Source organism: Patiria miniata, unplaced genomic scaffold (assembly GCF_015706575.1).
Source record: "Patiria miniata isolate m_02_andy unplaced genomic scaffold, ASM1570657v1 HiC_scaffold_7, whole genome shotgun sequence".
In the NCBI taxonomy this organism is placed as follows: domain Eukaryota; kingdom Metazoa; phylum Echinodermata; class Asteroidea; order Valvatida; family Asterinidae; genus Patiria; species Patiria miniata.
Window position 1 is genome coordinate 41,240,109 of NW_024037074.1, and position 23,062 is coordinate 41,263,170.

The window sequence follows — 23,062 nt, forward strand, 5'->3', positions numbered from 1 at the left end:
AGGTGTTGTATAATAAAGCAATTAATTAGTATCCATGATATCATTTGATTTTAAGTTTTTAAGTTGGGAAAACAATGTCCTAACGTCATTTTAAAACAAGGAATGCTATTTGGCATTACAAAAAAATATTCTGTATCACCTGAACTTGGTGAACATTTTTGTTCTGTTTTGTTTTGGGTTTTTTGTTGGGGGGGGGGGCCAAATAAAAAAAACAAATTGACTGGTATTGAGTGTTTTAGAGGGTTCAGGCTCCAGTGCTATTCTCGTAGTTAACCATTTGGTGTACAAGGTTGTCACTAGCGACTGCTCGAGAAACGATATACTCTGTGCACCAAAAATTATAACCTTGTTAATCTGTGCACCAAAAGGTTAGTTAATTTTCTTTTTTTTTGAAAATTGGAAGAAAAATCCGTTCAGTTTTCCTTTTTGGATTAATTTAAAGTTTTCTGATCAAATTAAAGTGTTTTTTTAACTTGGGGGGGGGTTTACTGTTTTGAAAACGAGTTTTACATACTTCTCATCAACGTGTTTTTGGAAAACAAATATTATAGAAAAAGACTTTAAACGAATAGAATCTATACATAAATCATTAAAAATCATATACACCTGAAATTTTTATCTTGAAAAGAAATATATACATCACCTTCCTAATTCTACATGTACATGTTCTACAAAACTGGTTACATAATAGTGAGGCGTTTTGGCAAAAATGAGACAGAACTGGGCAGAGGTCGAAATGAGGGTTTGCGGGCATTAGGAAAGAGAATAAAATTCTCCTTACAATACTGTTTGTTGCAATTCAATCAGAAAAGCCATTGACAAGTTATGGCTGTTTAAAGTTTGCATTCATCAACATGACAAAAAAATAAAATACTGAGAAAAAGGCCTTCAAACTACCAAATTTTGTAATTGAAAATGAAAGATGCCTATTGTTTTACCTTATAAACACTTTTATTCCACGATTTTTATACCCTTTCTTTAAAATATGTGTAGTAGACATATATCAAAGAATACAACTATCACTGAATCTGAAAATTGAAAAAAAAATCACCCCCATTCGGTTTTTGACTTTTTTCTGCTCTGCAGCATGGGCCCATGTTCCGTCCCTTTTGCCAGCACGCCTCACAATTTTGCATGAAACAATTCAATCCATGCATATCTTGTTACAGTGCTATTTTTCGAAATCATAATGGTTGGAAGACTTTGGTTGGAAAACTTTAGATGAGAAACTTTACTGATTTCTTTTTCCGTGCTAAATAAAATTAATGTATTTGTACACTCTGAGTTTCAAGGGAAAACAATAGCCTTTTTTTTCCCTTTTTTATGTATGTATAAGAACATGTGTTCACACCCTCAACTGTTTGTTGTATAACGAAATGAATTAGGCATGAAAAAGTGCAGGTCCATCAAAATGTGTCCAATCATCGCAGAGTGGCAGTTTTGATTACTCAATTGGCCATTACCTTTGGCCATGATTAGACAGACTAGTCGTACAAAAGTTAAGACATGGACAAAACAAAAGTTCTGTTTCGCTTACATAAGTTTGCATTCATAGAGTAGGGAACACTGCTTAAAAGGATGTTGGGTCGAATTTCATTGAGCAGTTACCAGTTTCATTAAGGGATACCAGTCAAAACGTAATGTGACACATACTACAATTGACTGGTCCCCACTGCTTTTTGCTAAACAGATAAGTTTTCTGAGCAATACTTTCATTTTTTGCAGCGTCCTGGAAATTGTCTACAACACTGACTCGACTACATCCCTGGCCCAGCGTGTAGCGACTGGACAGATAGGGCATACACCTCCCTACAATCAGCATCCATGTTCATGAGTCTGAAGGCATTTGGAGCTTCATGTCAATCAGCTTGCTGGAGAACGCTCCCTCATTATTTCCCCCGCCGAATATGAATAGCTTCTGTTGGCCGTTAGCGTCGTCGTTTTCTTTGTCCTCATTGTCGTCGCCGAACAGGCTGTGTCGTGGGTTGATGGTCAGGATAGTGTGGCCAGCCGTAGGGGTGGTTGGGATTGGCCAGACTAACTGTGTCCAACACTCGGAGTCTGTGGTGAAAGAAGGGAAATTACACACAGCACGAGGCAAGTCTTATAAAGCCAGTCGCAATATATTAAGCCATTTGCGAGTTAATTTGGAATAAAATCTGGAACGCTGACTTAATCCAATGCTTTGCACGTGTTTACTTTGCATTCTCCCGACCAAAGAGACTGTTACTATATCACGTGATTCGGGGCAAGCCTTACGCTAGCAACCTCCAGCTCCGGCATGGTCTGGTGTCTTTGTGCCATTCTCAACCATTTTGAGCAATGTATTGATGCTGAGCGTCTCTTACGTAACTATGCAAGAGCTTGCCCCAAATCATGTGATATACCGGTAGCAACAAATTTGGTCTGGAGAATTCAAAGTTATAATGTGCCAAGCATTATGAGCAAGTCAGTGTACCAGATGTGTTTCAAATTTAAATCCCATAGGACATAGGTCATCCGCAAATGGCTTATTTCGTCTACGGCCGGGGTCCAGGTCGTCATCCGTGTCAATTTTGTTTGGCCAGGTCAGACTTAAGCAAGTCTAACTCACAAGTGAAAGTCAGTGATACAGTCGGTGATTCAGTCAGTGAGATAAGGGCAAAGAGGAAGCTGAGACTTGTGCAAGTTTAATTCACAAGTGACAATGTGTGTGTGAGTGGGGGAGTCAGTCAGTTAGGCTGGCCCTGGCCCTCTGGAACCAGACCAAATTTGTAAACTCTGTTAAAAGAGTTGGTCACATTTAAACTTAGCCCAGGTTGGACAATGTCTTCATACTGCATTGTGACTGACGCATGTACATAACGGGGAGGAGTCCAACCTGGGCTAATTTGAACTCTACAACTTATCGAGAGATTGATGCTGACTTGGCAACATTAACACAACCAACAAAAGTTTTCAAAAATGTATAATAATTTCAGGAAGATGTTTATAATAATAATTATAACAATTTGGTGCTGATATAGCATTTTATACCAAAGGTTAAAGGGAAAATACAACATTTGCAAACATCAAAAAATAAAACTACCAAATCATTTTGAAATACCTTGCTGGACTGTCAGTGAATGACAGAGTAAAGCATCCTGTAAAATCATGGCACCTGGTATACTGTCATTTTCAAGAAAAGTGGTATTTTTGTATCAATTTCCAACGCTGATCAGCCGATCAGCGTTGGAAAAAACTGGCTTTTTTTCAAATACTGGCCCCAATTGACCATCGCACTTGTTTGCAATCGATTACACACCTATGAACGGGTACAAGCCAGCTAGACTGGTTCCCTGACCTCACAATTCCCCAATGTATGTAAACTGCTCTATTTCTTCTTAAATGGAGTCAGGGAGCCAGACTACAGGAAAATGATTGTTTTTCTTGGTTTTTATAGCATTTTTGAACCCAAAACCTCAAAAAGTCAGTGTAACTATATTTGCTATATATTTCCAACCCCCCAATTCCATCCATTTCTGAAAATTACAGCAAAAGCAAATGATGTATATTCCCTTTAAAAGCGCTGCACAATTATTACCCCTGTTCATCAGGCCATGAGACCATTTTTTGTGCAACAGCTCGAGATCAGCGCATTCTTGTCTATACTTCTGGGTGGAGAGAGGCAAGTGTAGTAAAGTGTCGTGCCCATGAATACAAGCACTGTTCCCTGTTCCGCGGCACAATCGACCATGGCGCTCGACATTGGTGTGACTTGTTTATGTATCCAATGAGTAAGAAATTGTGTGACTTTTTGTATTCCCATGTCAAAAGGCGAAATGACAAGCCTCTTCAGGAGCTCTAAAAACAAGAGCAGCATTTTTGAGACATGGTAGTAAGAGTTTGAAATTCTTCTAATCTTTCTTTGTCACTAAAGGTTGAAAGATTATATTTTAAGTGTGAATTTTAGGGAGAGGGATTTAAAAATACTGTGTTCTGTACAGGGCGAGTCAAAAAAACAAAACCTAAATGTCAGGACCATTGTTTAAGTGAACTTCTTCATGTAGCACTTTCAAAATCTAGGATAAGTGTTCTTTCAGCAAAGTGAAAACAAATCACATAAGGAAGTGTGAATTGTTTTTGTTTGGCTAAAAGAACGCACACCTTTTTTGTGATCTGTGGACAGAACTTTAAAACGGTGGTTGTGTTTAAAATTCCGTAGCTTGAAAAGTACATGAGTGATTTGAATGATTCTTGTACTAAAAGAAATCTCATTAATTGGGCTTTCATATTCTGGATTTTGAAAGTACTACATGCAGAACTTCACTAAAACAATAGTCCCGACATTTGGGTTTCAGGGTTTTTTACTATCACCCTGTAGTTGGAGGAAAACATTGTTCAATTTGGTTTGTCTTTTACATAAATGCACCATTTGTTGTCAGTAAAACTTTTCTTATAAGTTCTTTTACTCACCAAGTCTAAAGACAAAGGCATCTGTCATGGCATTCTCTCCGTCAAAGCCTCCCTGGATAAGGATCCTGTTGCCAGGCAACGCTGCCGAGGCATGCCAACTGTTGTCATGGAAAAGAAACAAAGGAATTGTAGCTAACCTTCACTATTAACTGATTGTATTACACTGTATAACATTGCATTTACTCTTTGACGAATCCAGAAAACCATTGAGTGCTCGGGCAATTTGGGGCGGTATGAGGAGTAATGGGCAAGGCGGTTTGGGGTGGTATGGGAACTACATGTATGCGTTAAAGGTAGAGTAGATCAGTTGCAGCTAACCAAAAAGTAACGGACCAAATTATTGTTGAAAAGCTTACTTGCTAAAAGATAGTAAGGGCAATAAGCTCCCTGTAAAAATTATTCTTTCTGGCATGCTGTCATTTTGAAGAAAACAATAAAAAAAAAAAGTCATTGCCAAAGAAGCGTCAACTGACGCATTATTTGGAAATTTACGTTAGTAGTTGGTTTGTAATTTGGCAAATCCGTGAATCCGCGTGGTTTCTGTTATTCGTCAGTTCAGTGCATGATATCGGGTAGCTGCCATCAGCTGAATGAGAACGTGTCCCAGACACTGAATTTAGGTGCAATTTAAAACAAGATTTGGCAACTTTTGAATTGAAATCCAGATGCTACAATATTGTTTTCTCGGAATATACAGCATTCACGGAGCTCAAACTTCATCAGGTTAGTTGTTAAGCACCCGTCTTTAGATTTTGAGCACTTTTACTGCTTCAACAACAAAAATGCACAAATGACAATTGATCTACCCTGCCTTAAAGGTTTGTTCAATTGTATCTAAAATTGTCTTAAAATAGTGGAAGAATAAATTGTATCACCCGCCACTGTTTTGAAGTGCCACACAAGAAATGGGTCTTGTTAGGACAATTGTCCTGTAGTAGTGCTGGAGTTGGCTGGCTGGTTGGAGTCTGATGTAGTGGAGGGGAGGAGGTTACCGCAACCAAACTATTCATACAGGGCGAGTCAAAAAAAGCGGAACCCAAGCCCCAAAAATGTATTTCATATTTAGAAAAATATGTAGCACCAAACATAATAATGACTGAAAAGCCAATTTCACAAGCTGAAAAATGAAAAATTACTGAAATTACTCAACCCGTTTTAAAAAAATCACCATTGAAATGCATTGACACTAACACTGTTTCGTCCAAATATAAAAGCAATTTAATGTGTATTCTGACTGTTTGGAACAACAACGAAAATGACACAGAATACTTGTTTCAACAACTGTCAACAACTGTAGTGCACAATATCTTTATCAACAACCCTGGTTAGGCAAACAACATGACTGATAAAGTCCACTTTTTTGAAAGACGGGCCTTCAAAAGGACTTTGTTGAATATTTTTAACTTTTAAACTGAGGTTTTTATCGCTGGTGATGTTTGAAGACAATTGTTCAAAGGGTCATTTTGTTTAAATGGTGATATTCTTTGAATGGATTGAGCAATTTCAGTATTTATTTCATCTAAAAGTAGCTTATGAAATTGGCTTTCCAGTCATTAGTATTTTTGGAGCTACATATTTTTTTAAAATATGAAAAATAATTTGAGGGGTTTGGGTTCCGCTTTTGTTTTACTCACCCTGTAACATGAAAACTTGTCGGTGAAGGGCAAAAGCCAAAACTGACTTTACATCACTCTGACGCAAAGTTCATCTTATACAAAATTACAATTTGATGAAAAGGGCAATTCCCCACTGAAATGTCACATATATGGATCCAAGACATTCAAACGTTTTACAGCTATTTCACATTATGTCATAACTTGGCCTACCTCCGTGGCGAAGGTGGAGTTCCTCTTACATCAATGCTGGTGTATTCCATCAGGCCTGGGGGAAAAACAAAAACAAAATGAGGTTTGGGGTTAATTCACAAGTACTTTTGCAAGATAGAGGAAGGTAGAGCCCACATACTATCACTTTACATGGGGAAAGATACCGTTTAAAAGGCATATGGGATAAAAAAAATTATGCATTTTGTTCATTTCCAATAATAACACCAATCAAAAATCCAAAGAAGAATGTTTAAATTTAACCTGTTGAAGGTTTAGCTCATTGGATACTACACCTTTCGAGAAAACAGTGAAAAACCCAACCTTTTTTATCATGAAACGATTTCCTCAATTGCACCCTTTATTCCCAAAAAATCAGTCTATTAAACTGATCGTTGGAAATCACCGAATTTTTTTGATTTCTTTAATATGACAGCAAGCCAGACGGAATAATTTCACGGGATAATCAGTACCAGTGTGATCTTTCATCTAAGTAAGCTTTTTGATAATAATTTGGTAGGTTACTTTGTGGATGAATGCAAATGATCCTATATGCCTTAAAAAATAACATGTTGTAGGTTTCAGACACCTTGGAGAATTTGGGAAAATTTTAGGAAATTCTTGGAGACAAAAAACCCCGAGTTTAAAGGTACATACCACCGAGGTCAAGGCAATAGACATCATTGAAGCATTTTGGAGCATCCCAGCCCCCGAAAATGATCAGTTTGTTCTCAAGAAGTGTGGCTGAATGCCTAAGATAGAAACGAGGGATAAAAATACAAGAATTCCTTTAGGATGCAAACTTGACAGAAAAGCCATCTTGTTGAGGTTATGATGAAAGGAACACTTTGAAAATGTGGTACATGCTAACTTCATTTTCTGTCGGGAAAATCAAGATTTCAACATATTATTTGAGGTGTTTCTCTTCATAGCAACATCTTTAACCTGTACCCTCCTCAACCCTCCAAAATCCTCTTTGGGGTTTTGAAGGACTCCAATTTGGAGGATTGCAAGGCTGAATGGCAAAAAAAGTGTCAGTTGGTTTTGGAGGCACATTGTGATGATTTTCGTAGGCTGTACTCTGCATTGTTTATGATCATTCATGCATGATTGAGCCCTGCTAGATGTCATCCGCACTGCTTCTGAATATCACCGACACTGCCTCAACCCGTTAACAGTGATTGTTGGAGCTAGGAGTTTGAAGGATTGAGACACGGGTTACCCCTCCACTGAACAAATTTTAAAAATAATATGATTTTGGTAGGATTGAGGCTGAATCAATTTTTTCCATGGTAGTGTGGCAGGGCCAAGTTCATCTTGTGAATGTTAATGTATTTATAGTGTATTGAATAGGAATAGCTGCCCCTTAGCAAAAAGAAAATCATTTTAGTTGAAGTTTATTAGATGCCCCCCCCCCCCCCCTCTTTGTAGGTAGTGTGTCCCCCTGTTTGTTTACTTTAGCCCACATGTTCCCCCTATATAAGGTGCCATATGGTGAAGCCAGCAGTTCAGCCAGCAGACCAGCAGAGACATAGTCATACATATACATGTTTTCCTCCTAACTGGAGTGCCTGTCCTGCTTGGGTTCAAGTCTGTTGTCGAGTCATTGATTTCAGTCAAAGTGCACTTTTAAGGTCCATTAATTCTCACTGTGTTGGTTTCAGGTTTTAGTCTTTTAAGTTGTTGGTTTTGATTTAAGTCTAAGCTTTTGATTTTAGGTTTTAACTTGTTTTTTTTTAGGTCGATTTTAGTCTTTACTTTTAGTCTTAATTTTAGTGGATAATTATTTTGTCATTTTGGTTTTCTTTTGAAATTCTCGTAAATTAATTATTTTTGTCCTGTTTGGTTTGAAATCTAGAATTTGTGTCCGTGTCTCTATTAATTCAATTTCCTCACGATTTTCCCTTCAAAGATCCTGAGTTTAGTTTAGTTTTGTTAGTAAATCCCCACTGAGTCTTAAGTTTTTGCGAGTTTGCCCAAGTGTGTCATTTGTGCAGGTTACAGTAGCAATTGGAGGATTTTGTAGCATTGAGGATGGTTGTATAACATCGCATTGGCTTTTATTTTGTACATACCCTGATCGTGCTTGAGGCTTCGTTCCCATTACAAGAGGCTCATACCAACTCTCAGTTTCTGAAAATAGAAAACCCTAGTATGAGGTTTCAATCGTAATTTCAGAAACAGAATAATAATCAACTATCAGGTCTTCTAAATTCATGACTGTAACTGTAGAAGATACCGACAGCGGCGGCTGTGCTACAAATAATTTGGTCACCAAGTTATCACCCGCCGTGTGATGTTTGTGACCAAATTATTTGTAGCACTTCCGCCGCCGTCGGTATCTTCTACAGTAACGTTGAAGTTGTAAAAGGTGATGCACTCCGCAAAGTCCATCCGTTCTTCATACGTGAACTTTTTCAGTACTACACAAGAATGGTTCTCAACCAATGAAATTTCACAAAATAATACCACATGGTATCAACCAATGAAATTTCACGATCTATTACCACGTGGTATAACAATATGAATCGTTTTGCAGTGGCTTGTTGCTCTCCGTTATTCTTACCTGGGGTGAAGACATGTAGTTGGGCGCTGCAACCGTCAGGTTCAGGGTCAGGGTTGGGGTAAACTCCCCCAAAGACATACATCTCCTTATTAAACAGGGTGCTTGTGTGGTAGGCTCTGGTTGGTGCCCTGCCATTGGCCTGTACAGATTCAATAGGAGGAACAGGGTGGTTACCAGGATGCCTTTGAATACTGATGCCAACAATGCTAACGTCTGCCAAAGTTGGCAGCACTTGCGCTAGTGGGGCTGACTCGGACTGTTTGCCACCAATGTTGGCGAACATTAGCAACAATTGGTCCAATAGTTTAAGCAAATTATTTGCTATGTTTTCCAAAATGGCTGACCCACACACTTTGAACGTAACGATCCAGTCAAAGTTTTGAGTTTTCTACATTCACAGTAAGATTTTATATTACAGGTAACATTTCACTTCAAGTCAAAATTAAGTTCTGTCGAGGATTTCTGAAGCCATTTTCAACACATTGACATTTGTTGGAATGGCAAAAGGGTGTTGCCATTTTGACAACAGTTTTCTTTATGACAACATCGTTCCGTTTGAGGTTAGCACGTTTGCAGGGAATAGCTAACAAACATATACACGTTCGCATGGGTGGACGCATTCGTACAGATGGCATTTCGATGGTGGCATCAGATTAAATAGGGATCAGTAATGATGAAGTTTCTTTTTACAAATGTCGGACCAGCTAAGACGCAGTTATTAATAAAGAAAAAGGCTCAAAAAGTGGTTTAAAAATGTGACCTGTGGGGGTGAGGGAAGCAGTCAAGAGCCCGACAAATGGCATACTTCTTGGCTATGGAAAGTGTAACTGGTCACTATCACAGCTGAAGTCACGCAAGTCACAAATCGAATCATAAATCAAGTCATGAATCAATTCGGGCGATTCACAATGAATGCGCCACCAAGAGTTTGCCACGGAGAGTTCATTTCCCCAGTGCATTGTGGGAGTTGGTCTTTAAATTTGCAGCACGAGACATTTGAAATTGTTAGTTTTTCCGGTCAGTAGTTTCGTAAGCATATGATTCGAGTATCTGTTTGCCCTTTTTCTTTTATCAATATGGTGTTTTTTGTAAGGCGGCAGAACACTGTGCCCAATCTATAACAAATTAGCTCAAGTTGTCTTCTACACTCGTTCAAATGGGCCATTTTCTGTCAAACGTATATAAATTTGAAATATGGACTCTCCACGACAAACTCTTGGTGGCGCACTACATTGTGAACTGCCTGAATTAAGACAGGTGATGAACAATAATTCTTTTTCATTTGTATAGACCTTATGCATTGCAGATACCTCAGAGGCTGTTCTTTGTTATTTTAATTTATTCACAATGAATACACATAAGGTTCACTCATGCCCATCCAAGCAACACAAAGCCACTGCCCTCTGGCTCTGCCTTAACGCATAAGGTCTATACAGGGTGAGTAAAAAAAAAAACGAAACCCAAATGTCAGGACTATTGTATTATTGAAGTTCTGCATGTAGCACTTTCAAAATGTAGGATATGAAAGCCCAATTCATAAGCTTTGTTTTAGTAGAAGAATCATTCAAATCACTTATGTACTTTTCAAGTTACCGAATATTAAACACAACCACCGTTTTAAGGTTCAGTCCACGGATCACCAAAAAGGTGTGCGTTCTTTCAGCAAAACGAAAACAATTCACACACATCCCTATGTGATTTGTTTTCGTTTTGCTGAAGGAACACTGAACTATTTTACGATCTGTGGACAGAACCTTAAAACGGTGAATGTGTTAAAAATTCCATAACTTGCAAAGTACATGAGTGATTTGAATGAATCTTGTACTAAAAAAAAGCTTATGAATTGGGGTTTCATATCCTAGATTTTGAAAATGCTACATGCAGAACTTCTCTAAAACAATGGTCCCAACATTTGGGTTTCGTTTTTTTTAACTCACTCTGTAGTTAGTCAATTGATTCACAATCAGACAACTTGTGACTGACTTTTGAGAGCTTGCGAGACGGTCAAAGTCCAACACCTCACCCAACCTCCTTCTCCAAAAAAACAACTCACCTTAACTAGAGACCATCTCCAGGACTCTATGTCCAACACGTGGACGTCGTTGTACCAGCGTATGTTCTTGGAGCCTCCGTACACATACACACATTTGACGTTTGGATCATAGACTGCCGTGTGGCCCATCCTGTACTGTGGCTTGGTGGACTCTGCGTGGCTGATTCCTGGTACGCACCAACTCTTTGTGTCTGCCAAGTTAACAAAATGAACTACAGTTTGCTGAAAACTGTTAAGCCCCACTCATACGTTTACGGTGTGGAGCTACGGATCTCCACGGTTTGAAATTTGTGATAAACCGTGGGAGTACCGTATTCATCCTTAGTACCTCCGTGGTTATCCGTCATCTTCCTTGGGTATTCGTGGAGGGGCTACAGACGTTTTAAACTGTTCAAAACATCCATGGTGAAACATACTCTTGGAGATTTGTAGCTCATTCGTGGTAGAAATATTTGCGAATTCGTTACGAATGTCCTACGGATATGCCCCGATGTGCAAGGGTTCTGCTAAGGTTGTACTACGAATATCGATGCTTTATTTGTAGGAGAATCTTGGTCATCCGTGGCCAAATCGCAGACAACCATGGCGTTAACGTCATTACTCTTAGTAATACTGTCGATATTCTTCACCAATCCGTCCATATTCTTGACAAACCGTGGTGTATTCGTGGAGAAACCGTAGGACAGTTGTGGCTATCCATCCTGAAATTGTAGTGTATTCTTAGAACGGTTCGTCGGGATTGATTGGTTCTTGGTAAACCGTGAATATTCATAGCTCCAACCGTAAATGTGTGACTTGGGTTTTACCAGAGGTGTACATCATGTTAGCACAATCAACAACTGGCTTTCAAGCAGACCCAGGTGAAAAAGTAGGAGAACAGTAGGATCAAAATTTTCACCACAAAAAAGGACAAACGTAGGAGTTTAGAGGACAAAATCGGGATAAAAGTGGGACTTTTGCAGGCTTTCATCAGTAGTTTTCGTTGATGCTCACCCATGGTCGCGGGATCATAAGCCTCATTTGGAAACGTAGAAATAAAATGTTGATGCATTTTGCAGTTGAGTTATGTGAATCAACGCGGTTATGCGCATTCACAGTGCATCGTGGCGACTGCCATCTATAATTGTCGTCTCTGTTGTCAATTTAACCCCAACATGTTAAAACCCTGCCCTACCTAAGACAATCCTGTTGGTTTTAAACATCGCTAACTACTTGGGACTTGGGTGAGTCCAATAACCTAAAGGAAGATTTTTTTTCTCTTTAAGCAATGGGCCACGACTATACTGCCAGAGAAACAATGATAAGAGATGGCAAAATATAATACACGTACAGTAGAATCCACTGTTTACAGGGGTTGCTTACCAATATCAAGCAGCCAGACGCTATCTTTACTGAGATGCTGATGTTCTCCCTGACCACCGATGAGGACAGCTTGCTTCTTGCTGATGGCACACATGGTATGCCCCCATCTGGCACTGGGCTCTGGGTACGCAATAAATAAATACAGAAAGTCTCAGAAAATACATAAAAAAGCTGTTATAGGCTTTCAAGCAGACCCAGGTAAAAAGTTAAACAGTAGGATCAAAATTTTAAAAATAAAAGGACAAAAGCGGGACTTTAGAGGACAAAATCAGGATAAAAGTAGGACTTTTGCAGGCTTTCAGGAGTAGTTTTTGTTGATACTCAGCCATGTCCACACCATCATAAGCCTCATTTGGCATATTCTGCACTCACAACACTTGTGCTCCATCCTCAACTAAGCTCTTGGAAGTGCAGCTGCAGTACTCCTGCGCCCAAAACCCTTCCTGTGCCCAAACACTTGTGTGATTTACATACGACAGTGTGCAACACTGTTATGAAAAATATTCAATGAGATTTCATTTTTCGAAGTTGTGGGGCTAAAAAGTAGGGGAAAAACAGAAATTTTAACAACTAAAAGAAGAAAAGGTAGGAACAATTGACAAAAAAAATAGGAAAAAGTAGGAAAACTTGAGAGCCTGCATTACGCAGGGATGTTAGTGGACTTTAACATTTTTGCCTGAAATGTTAAGGTATAAAGGAAAAGTATACACGTCTGATGCCAATATGGTTCCTCCTGTCAGGGTGTTTGAGCGTGCAACCAGGCTCTCTGCTTCCTCTCACCCATACACTCTAGCTGTGCCGAGATGTAGAACAAAGGGCTACTCTACCAGCTTTTCTCCCACGTTCTGTATCTCATTGGAACTCCTTGCCTAGTGCGTGTTTCCCTCCATTCTATGATCTAACCTCTTTTAAGAGGAATATCAACTCCTACCTTCAGCTTTCCTGATTCATTTCTTCTCTCTTTTCATCATATTTTTCTTTTTTCTGTAGCCCTTTGCCAAGAGGCTTTTATAGCCTTGCTTGGGGCGATTTTCCATAAAATAAAAAAAAAAATTAATTAAAATTAAAAAAAAAAAGCCTGAAATCAGGCAATTCCAGGACTACATAATCATATGGACTCCGTGAACAAGTGACCCCAGTTACATAAAAAGAGTAGGGGTAGACCACTGGAAGGACATTTGAATGCACTGAACACCACGCCTGGCGCTATTGAGAAGATGCAGGTTTGTGCAGATTCACAACAAAATGAGTCACGCATACTTCACCCTAAACACACACAGACCAGTACGCGCAACAAATGTGTCCCTTCGACCCACGAATCTCTCAACAGTGGTAAAAAAAAAAGTCATCTACTGTTCATGAGACAGATATGATCCAAATAATTCCTTCCTATCCTCACCTGCACCATCAGCTGTGCTATTTGTCCCGCGCCCGGCGGTGCTTCCCTTCCCGACACTCCGCGAGTTCTGCTGCATCTGTAATCGTTTCACCCGGATCTGCCTCCCTGGTGTTGAGGATTCCTCTGCGGCCGACTTGCGCCTCTTCCTGCTGGAGGTTGTCAACGAAGGGGGTTCAGAACGCTCCAATGCCACCTGGTTTTACAACAAAGACATGTGGTAAAGGGGAATACTTATAGCAGGGTTTGTCCTTAACTTTTTTTTCACTAGCCAGCCTGACTAGTGATCGAAACAGACTCTTATCTAGTCCACGGGCTTTTTCACTAGTCAGCAATAGAATTTTTTTAGTTTTTGTACGAGAATGTCATAAACAACAATGTTATTTACAATGAGTTTGACTCGCCAGGCGGACTACTAAGGGAATGGTTTGGACTATTCCGCCGCTGTTTCACTCGCATTTGGCGAAGGGACTTCCGCTAAGGTCAAACCCTGCTTAAAGGTGTCACTGGTTGGGTAATATTTAACAAGTGTTGACTGCTATGGTGTGGGATATGGCATTTTTAACACATGAAGTGCACATAGCACCTCAGGCGAAGCCTGGGGTGCTATGCCCTCCGACGCAGTTACAAACGACATATCCCAGCACATCGTTGGAAATCACCTACATTTCTTGATTTCTTCTAAATGACAGCAAGCCAGACCAAATAATTTCACAGGGTGTTTAGTACCAGTACAATCTTTAGTCCAAGTAAGCTTTTTGATAATAATTCCGTTGGTTACTTTTGGGATAAAAATGCAAATGATCCTATATGCCTTTCATTCAAATCTTTGGAATTATTTCGTTCGGAGAAACTCTACCTCAGGAGTCACCTCAGTCTTTAGTCTCACGGCAGCGATTTTAGACGGTGTCTCTTTGTTCGTCACCGCACCGTAACCACTTGGTCTCGTGTTCTCGTCTTCAGGTGCAACGTTCTCCTGGTCAAACCCAGGCTCCATGACAGAGTTCGCCAACTGGGACTCTGTCTGTGAGCTCTCCAGAATCTCCATGTCATTGGATGAATCGCCGGTGCGCATAGCTGTGCTTTTTATTGGAGAAGTCTTCAGCTCTATCGGAAAGGAAAAATATGGAGTCACTTCATTCTAAGGGATAATTCTTAGAATCGTGTTTGCTAAATTGTTAGATTTCAAAGAAAACAACTCGGCACAGTTGGATGTAAAGTGCTTTGAAATACAAAAGTCTTTCATGCAGGAAAAAACAGCAGCAGAAATGTTCAAGCGAAACCTGCATTATGCAAGATTGACATTATGTTTACTCGAACTGCCCTCGAAGTTTCACTTGCACTTCAAAAAGACTCAAAGATTCCATTTAAACCAATTTGATTTACAAAGCATTGAAGCACTGCAGAACTTAATCACATTCCGGGCAGTAAGTTAAGCTTACATGTCTTCAATGACTCCTGGCTGTCTATTGTGTCAGTTATATACAATGTATACAATGTATTATTTCATGTTTTAAACATGCCGCTGGCTCAACATCAACGCTCACTGTGCTGTTATGAATAAATTTTTGAATTTTTTTTAAACATGCCCTGATTTCTTTTTAAATACTGCAGCAGGCGTCAGCCTTTGTAAAGTGGTTTAACGTTTAAACGGTGCTTAACTATTTTGTTAAACGCCTACAAAATTAAATGTAAAGTCCCATCCTTACTTTAAAAGCAGACACACAAGCTTTCTCCAAGAGCATCTCCAATGCTCTTGTTTTGTTTTTTCCAAGTTCTATTTACCTTGACTATTGTTTTTACTGTGACTCTGAGCGGCGGCATTTTGATCAGAGCTCGATGGAGTAATAACTAGAAGGCCAGGCTGTCCTTCATCAGACATTAGGGTCCCTCGGACATAAAGATCGTCCCTCCAAGTACCTTGCCAACACACAGATCTAAGATCAAAACAAACACCCATAAAATACAAACTGTCTGTGTTCCATTCAGCCTCCTGATTTTTATTATCAGGAAAGATAAATGAAACTATGGAGATGCCATTCTTGCTGTGCATCATATGGAAAAGAACGTCTGCAGATGTTCCGAACCGTATTCATTTTGCACAAATGGTAGTCACTCATTTTACATGTAAGGCGTTCTGGCAAAATGAGAAGAAATTGGGCACAGGTCGTGGTGAAGAAAAATGGGGGAAAAAGAAACAAAAACGCATGGGCTTTTTTTTCTTGAACCACATATTTTAAAGAAATTGTGGAATAAAAGTTTTTAAGGAAAAACAATTGGCATCTTTCATTTTCAGGACTACAAAACAGTTGAAACTTTAAAGGCCTTTTTCTCGGTATTTTACTTTTTTGACATGTCAAAAAATGCAAACAGCCATTATTTGTCAACGGAATATCTGATTAAAGTGCAACAAACAGTATTTCAAGGAGAATTTTATTCTCTTTCCTAATACCTGCAAAGCCTCATTTGGACCTCTGCCCAGTTCTGTCTCATTGGGCCAGATTACCTCATGGCATTCATGAATACCGATTGTTGCCAAATTGTACACATTTTACACAAAGTGAAATTAGCTTTTAGGATGGAATTTGTTTCTGCAAATAAATTGGTTTTTATGTACAGTGTACAAGGCCTCCAATCCACAAGTGTTGGTGTAGAAATGCAGATAAATCTTTAAGGGCAAATGACTAACTTGCAGGATAGACGTTGATTGTGAATTTGAGAGTGAATTCTTTGAAGAAATAGCTTGGTTGTGCATGTATCAGAATTGTTGAATGATTCTGTTTCCAAGTGCAACAACAGCAAAAAGGAACCAGACTATTTTTCCTTCCAGCCTCGCTTTGGTTACGTTGATTTGAATGGGAAAAAATCAAGATGGCCGCAACATGATGATGGTCTATAGTGTTACATTACCTGTTGTCTTTAGATAGTGTCCCAATCTGAAATGGATCTAGGTCTTTGCCCAGGTGAACTTCAGCAGACATTTGCTGAAAGCGATCGTCTGGCCATTCTCCAAGAGCAAAGATCATAAGAAAGTTGGGCAGGGGGAGAGGCAGAATGCCTTCAAAATCTTGCTGTCCTCTGTCAACAGAAAAACATAAACGTCTTTTCTCAGGATCGGGTAAATTTATTCATAATAGTAAATTTATTCATAAGGTAAAATAGAAATCAATGCAACATCATTCAGAAATTTGGGAAAGAATGTTGCAACCCGATGCTACTTCAGCGGTTGTGTACGAAGTCTAGATGGAGAGTCAAGAAGATTTTCTAAGTGTTTCCTAATAAAATTGGAAATGTTTCTCAGTCCAAGATTCATGTCTTATAATCATTTTTGCAACTACTGACCTTCATTGAGATGATATATGAAGAAAAAAGCAGCATCAGGTTGCAACATTCTTTCCAAAATTTGCCCCCCCCAAAAAAAAAACCTTTCATGTGGCATCAGAAGATTAATAAAAAAAAAATTAAAATAAAAAAACACGAAAAAAATTAAAATGAAGAGTGCCTACCATCGGAATCCTATTAGGCAAAACAAAAAACTAAACCAGTTTATCGTCCCCATCCACCGCTTTCTTTTTTTTGCCTCCTTTTTTTCTTTTTTTTTTTTTAATCAAACATTTGCAATATATATCAACATTTTTTATTTGTTTCCTGCAAAATTGTAGCTATGTATTTAAGTTCACAATCTTTAATTTTCAAAGTTGAACAAAGAAATTGATTGGTGCGGGTTTTGTGACCTCCGGATTACCATTTCGGTGCTCTACAAACTGAGCTATCCAGCCCTATGTTGGTGGTTCCCCATTTTGCCAATGTCTTTGTTCAAGGGGCGCTAGTCAGAAGCCATGAACCCATATATGTCATGCAGCCAGGGATCACGCCCAAAGTCACAATGCTAGCAAGATTAGCAATGCTGCAAACCTGGGAAATGGCGAACGAGGATCATTCAGAGAGGATATGGCTTGTTTATTTGAGGTTTATTTGAAAAAAAGTTCACAATCTTGTAGAAAGGGTGACGGCTCCTTTGGACACCAAATCATCAGCAAAAGCGTCAAGAAAATGGAAGAATCGGTCTGCCATCTTGGCGGAAAAAGGCCTCCTCAATCCTTTTTTTTTTTAAAAGAGGAAACTTTTTACTTGGCCTAGATTTCCAAACAGCAGCAACAATTTTTTGTTGTTGAAAAGTCAGCTTTTACCTGCTGTTTATGGGCTCACCAGCCTCAGTGTCGCTTGCAAGTGGGATTTCTTGCGGTTTGTCAACTGTTGACAACAGCACATAGAATTTCAGATTCTCCATCTTTGCAATCTGTACATTGTGATTGAAAATTACCAATGCAGAAACAATTTTGAGAAAGAAAACCTTGTTATACATTCACACATGATTCATAGAACATACATACAAAACAAAACAAATCAAAATTTCCCCACAGATAGACCCTGCTGCAATCAGTTGATTTTGAACATACAACAGCTACAACTTAAGCACTGTAGGAAGGCAAAAGGGGCAATGTCCGTGCTGTTCTCTTCCAACAATACATGTACAATTGTCATCCTTTGTGCAAATTCACTCAAGCAGCATTTGCGATAAGGCTAATATTCCCTAAAGGCAGTGGGCGTTTGGCCAGAGCCAGTTTCCTGTTAGTAAACGTAATTTTCACAGAAACTTTCTCGGATTGGCTCATATAAATTACATCATATTGGCTGCGCCGGCCATCTTAGTTTTAGTAAACACAAATTGGAAAAAATGTTGCGACCTGACGCCACTTCTGCGATTGTGTACAAAGTCTATTGAGAGTCGAGAAATTCTTCTAAGTATTTCCTAACAAAATTGGAAATGTTTCTCAGTCCCAGATTCATGTCTTATCATCATGTTTCCAATGAATTACCTTTATTGAGGTGATATACATTGTATGAAGAAAAAAGTGGCGTAAGGTTGCAACATTTTTTCCCACAAATTTGCCAGAGAAATCAAAGAAGACTCGATCCGACAAACTAATTGTTACCAAAGGAAAGCCGACGCAGCCAATACGAATAAGGAACAGGACAAAGTGATTATGGGCATGGAGGAAGAAATAGACTGTAGGCAGGATTACGTCAGCTGATGAAAACGGAAAGAATGCAGTATCCTGATGCCAGTGTACATTTACAAAGTTTATGGTGGAGAGTTTAGTGTATTTTAAAAGTATTTTCTAACAAATTGGAAATTTCTCAGTTTCTCAGTCCCAGATTCATGTCTTTTCAACATTTTTGCAATGACTGACCTTCATTGAGATATGTGTTTTAAATAATGGTGTCAGGATGCAACATTCTATGCAACATTCTTTCCTAGAATGTTGCGTCCCATTATCCTGACGTGACGTAACGTGTCTGACGCCACTTTTTTCGTAACATATTTTCTCAGTAAAAGGCCAGTTATTGCAAAAATGTTGAAACGATATGAATGATCTGGGACTGAGAAACCTTTCCAATTTTGTTAGAAAATATACTTGACTCTCCATAGACATGATAGACTTTGTACACAAGCAAAGAAGTGGCGTACTCTTCATGGGAGGGTTTAACCAATAAAACGGGAAAAGAGTCCGATTTTCATACGAGTCCGATTTTCATATGACACCGGCGCTGAATTTCTTCTGAAAATAGGCCTAGGATTCCTCCATGTATGGAGGAATCCTAGGCCTATTTTCAGAATGTGCGGTTGCCGATATCCAGACCATAGCTTATACTACTACTACTGTCGAGTGCAAAGTGAGTCCCCCGCGCAAGTTTAAACCTGCGTGCACGCAAGTTTAAACTTGCGCGCTCATTCATTTCCTTGCTACAAATTGCGCACGCAAGTTTAAACTTGCGCACTGCATAGATTTTCCCGGCCACGCATACAGAGCCGCTAAACTATTTTTTCCCCCGGGTATACTCAATAGTCATGCAGATATGTAACATTATTTTTAAAGCAGATTTTTTTTCTCCGATTTAATAGCATCACTGAGCTTCGGGAGACAATGCCTTAATGCCTTTTTTTGAAACATTTTATTAAATTCATTAATTAAATCATTTGCAAATTTATTTATTTTAAAGGGAATATACATCATTTGCTTTTGCTGTAATTTTCAGAAATGGATGGAATTGCGGGGTTGGAAATATATAGCAAATGTAGTTACACTGACTTTTTTGAGGTTTTGGGTTCGAAAAAGCTATAAAAACCAAGAAAAACAATCATTTTCCTGTAGTCTGGTTCCCTGACTCCATATAAGAAGAAACAGAGCAGTTTACATACATTGGGGAATTGTAAGGTCAGGGAACCAGTCTAGCTGGCTCGTACCCGTTCATAGGTTTGTAATTGATTGCATACAAGTGCGATGGTCAATTGGGGCCAGTATTTGAAAAAAAGCCAGTTTTTTCCAACGCTGATCGGCCGATCAGCGTTGGAAATTGACACAAATATACCACTTTTCTTGAAAATGACAGTATACCAGGTGCCATGATTTTACAAGATGCTTTACACTGTCATTCACTAACAGTCCAGCAAGGTATTTCAAAATGATTTGGTATTTTTATTTTTTGATGTTTGCAAATGTTGTATTTTCCCTTTAAAATAATTATCATTTTATATGCATAGCGTTTTTAAGTTGTAAACATTTTTTAATATGAATGATTGAGCCTGCAATAAAAAAATATTTGTTAAAGTAATAAATTTAATTAATTAATTAAATAAGTAATGCATTCATGAATTTTTTTCAAATTATGCATTTTTGAAGTGTGACAGCGCTCCGGCGAAATGTTATGCAAGTATTTCTAAAAACAATATGAATTATTGTACCGTCCAATTTATTAATTGTTAAATTAATTAGTATTTTTTTTAAGAATAAGTACTTTTTTAATTGTAGAATACATAAGCATTTTAAAAATAATGTAAATGATTACTATAATGTCAAAACTTGAACAATTGAAGGGATCATAATCATTCTTTTTACGTTAACAGCGGGTTACACCTAGGAAATTATGATTTATTTACATTCAAGAATATAAATAAAATGCCAATTAGGTTTACAAAGCAAAAAACTTGAAGCTGGTCTCCATTATTGAACAACTTCAGTACACTTTCCAAGCAATCGCCGCTAGTGTGCTTAAGTTTATTGCTTGCCCGGTCCCCTCCCCGGCTCCGCCCGCCCCCACGTAACCAGTTAAACTACTTCTCTGATAAGCACTGCTAAATCTCAATGTTTCTTTTCATTGACGCTAATTGAATTCCCCTTTTTATTTATTTCTTTATTCATTCAAAATATTTTTGCCTATACTATCGTTTACGAGAAAAACTCGCTGCAGCCCTAGATGACAACCCAATGATAAAACTCAGGGCTGGGTAACTCCTACTCCTAGAACTATGAGGCTCCACGTAGTGGAGCCTCATAGGTTCAGAACCCCACAAAATTGTTGTCAGCACAAAACACTAATTAAGTACAAAAACGTCCATCCCAACCAAGCCGTTTCCCACAGAACCGCTGCACAGTTTGCCCCTAAACTCCGTACAATACCTCATGACATACTCACGCTATGTGCACCCAACAAACATCGGTGGATTCTGTCGTTTTTTTTGCAAAAATGATGGAAAATATGCCCTTTCCGCACTGAGCCAACCTGACACTTGAAATTTGCACGCGCGCAGAATGATCGCCCTCATTTTCGGTCCGATCGCTCGGAGCGCGCCGCGGGGGGTATGGTGCAGGAGCGGAACGATAGTATGCGCATCCGTACAAGTGCGAGTACGTACCCCCCGCGGCGCGCTCCGAGCTATCGAACCCGAAAATGACTGCGATCATTTTGCGCGCGTGCAAATTTCAAGTGTCAGGTTGGCTCAGTGCAGAAAAGGCATATTTTTCATCATTTTGCCGAAAAACCGACAGAATCCACCGATGTTTGTTGGGTGCACATAACGTGAGTATGTCATGAGGTATTGTACGGAGTTAAGGGGCAAACTGTGCAGCGGTTCTGTGGGAAACAGCTTGGTTGGGATGGACGTTTTTGTACTTAATTAGTGTTTTGTGCCGACAACAATTTTGCGGGGTTCTGAACCTATGAGGCTCAGCTCCACTACGTGGAGCCTCATAGTTCTAGGAGTAGGTAACTCCAGCTAGACAACCCAATGATAAACTCAGGGCTTGGTCATGTTGGTAACTCCAGCTAATTCATTCATATATTCCATAATTTCTCCATGTAGGCCTACTCGTGTTTTGAAAAATTTTTTCTTCATCAATGAAAATCCCGCCCGCAAAAGAAGGTTGCGATCGCCTTTGCGCAAGTTTAAACTTGCGCGCGCAAATTAAAATGGCGCGGTGTAATTTGCGTGCTTCAGGAGTCCCTCGCGCAAGTTTAAACTTGCGCGCGCAAGTTTAAACTTGCGTGGGGGACTCAAAATTGCGCTCGACACTACTACTAGTACTAGGCCTAATTTTTCCAACCTTCGTATGTGTCGGCAGAAATGATTGGCCAGTGACATACCTTAATTTACCTTTTGCCAATGAACATGATCCTGATTTAATTCGTAGCTAGGCCTATCAATCGCAGTTTGTACGACAAAACATGTATAATGTACGAGGCAAACAAAAACATGCAAATTGTGTTCTTATTCCTCCATCAGCTGATCAGTACAGTCCATGCTAAAATCAAGTCTGGCGCGCGCAAAAGTTATGCTTACTGGTGCCCTATTTTTAAATAACTAATTCTTAGGTGATACAAGATCAGGTACCATGCAGAATAGAAAGGCGCTTAGGGACGCGTTGGAATCGATACGGTTGTTAAACTTGATAACTTGTCGATTTTTGAGAATCGAGTAATGCGTTTTGCGCGAACTGTCGTTTTATAAATTTACCCAAACACTTTATAATCAATTTCAAAATAAGTACTTTTGCAAAGCTAAACATTAGTAATTTGGGGGCCACCTGGACTAGTATTTTGAGTTCATTCATGATAATCTCAGATCACACTGACAGGCAATAAATTGTTTGTATTGTTTTAATATAGAAAATTTAAATGTAAATTTTTTTATATATCACCTTAATGGTAAAAAATGGTAAACAAAATATAGGTAAATTAATACAAATCTTCTTTTGTAAGCCGTGCATTTCTTGGGTATAAGAATCATTTTTAAGGTTTTTTTTCAAAGCATCAAATATAAAACAAAATATTTGAACAAATATGCTTCGCTGGACTAGTACGCCCGTAGGAACTTAATCGATTGTTTCAAAATTACTTTTATTAGACAAAAGGTCCTAAATTCGCCGGCCCCAGAAGTGCTGAAAATCTACCCCCCCCCCCCCCCCCCCCATACTATGGGGTCGACACCACCAAATCATTCTCGAAATAATCGAATGAATCGGTGTTGACGCGCCGCACCGCGGAGAGTGTACATGTGCAGCACGGTGACCGTTTTAGCCGATTTT

General features: G+C 39.1%; 1 protein-coding gene across 3 annotated transcripts; it reads right to left on the reverse strand.

Moving 5' to 3' along the window:
- Positions 1-889: 889 nt before the first annotated feature.
- LOC119746413 (rab9 effector protein with kelch motifs-like) lies at positions 890-22,331 on the reverse strand. Of its 3 annotated transcripts, none has more exons than XM_038223335.1 (14): positions 22,132-22,331; positions 17,825-17,934; positions 16,545-16,712; positions 15,420-15,571; positions 14,494-14,741; positions 13,638-13,830; positions 12,239-12,358; positions 10,877-11,067; positions 8,824-8,962; positions 8,333-8,390; positions 6,915-7,009; positions 6,261-6,315; positions 4,435-4,532; positions 891-2,061 (listed from the first exon to the last, which is right to left on the reverse strand). In XM_038223335.1, exons 2-14 carry the CDS (start codon positions 17,923-17,925, stop codon positions 1,829-1,831), a joined length of 1,851 nt encoding a protein of 616 aa, XP_038079263.1. In that variant the 5' UTR covers positions 17,926-17,934; positions 22,132-22,331; the 3' UTR covers positions 891-1,828. The 3 variants fall into 3 exon arrangements, with proteins under 3 accessions (XP_038079261.1, XP_038079263.1, XP_038079262.1); XM_038223334.1 differs by having other exon boundaries at positions 22,122-22,331; XM_038223333.1 differs by lacking the exon at positions 22,132-22,331 and having other exon boundaries at positions 890-2,061; positions 14,506-14,741.
- Between the last annotated feature and the right edge of the window lie 731 nt (positions 22,332-23,062).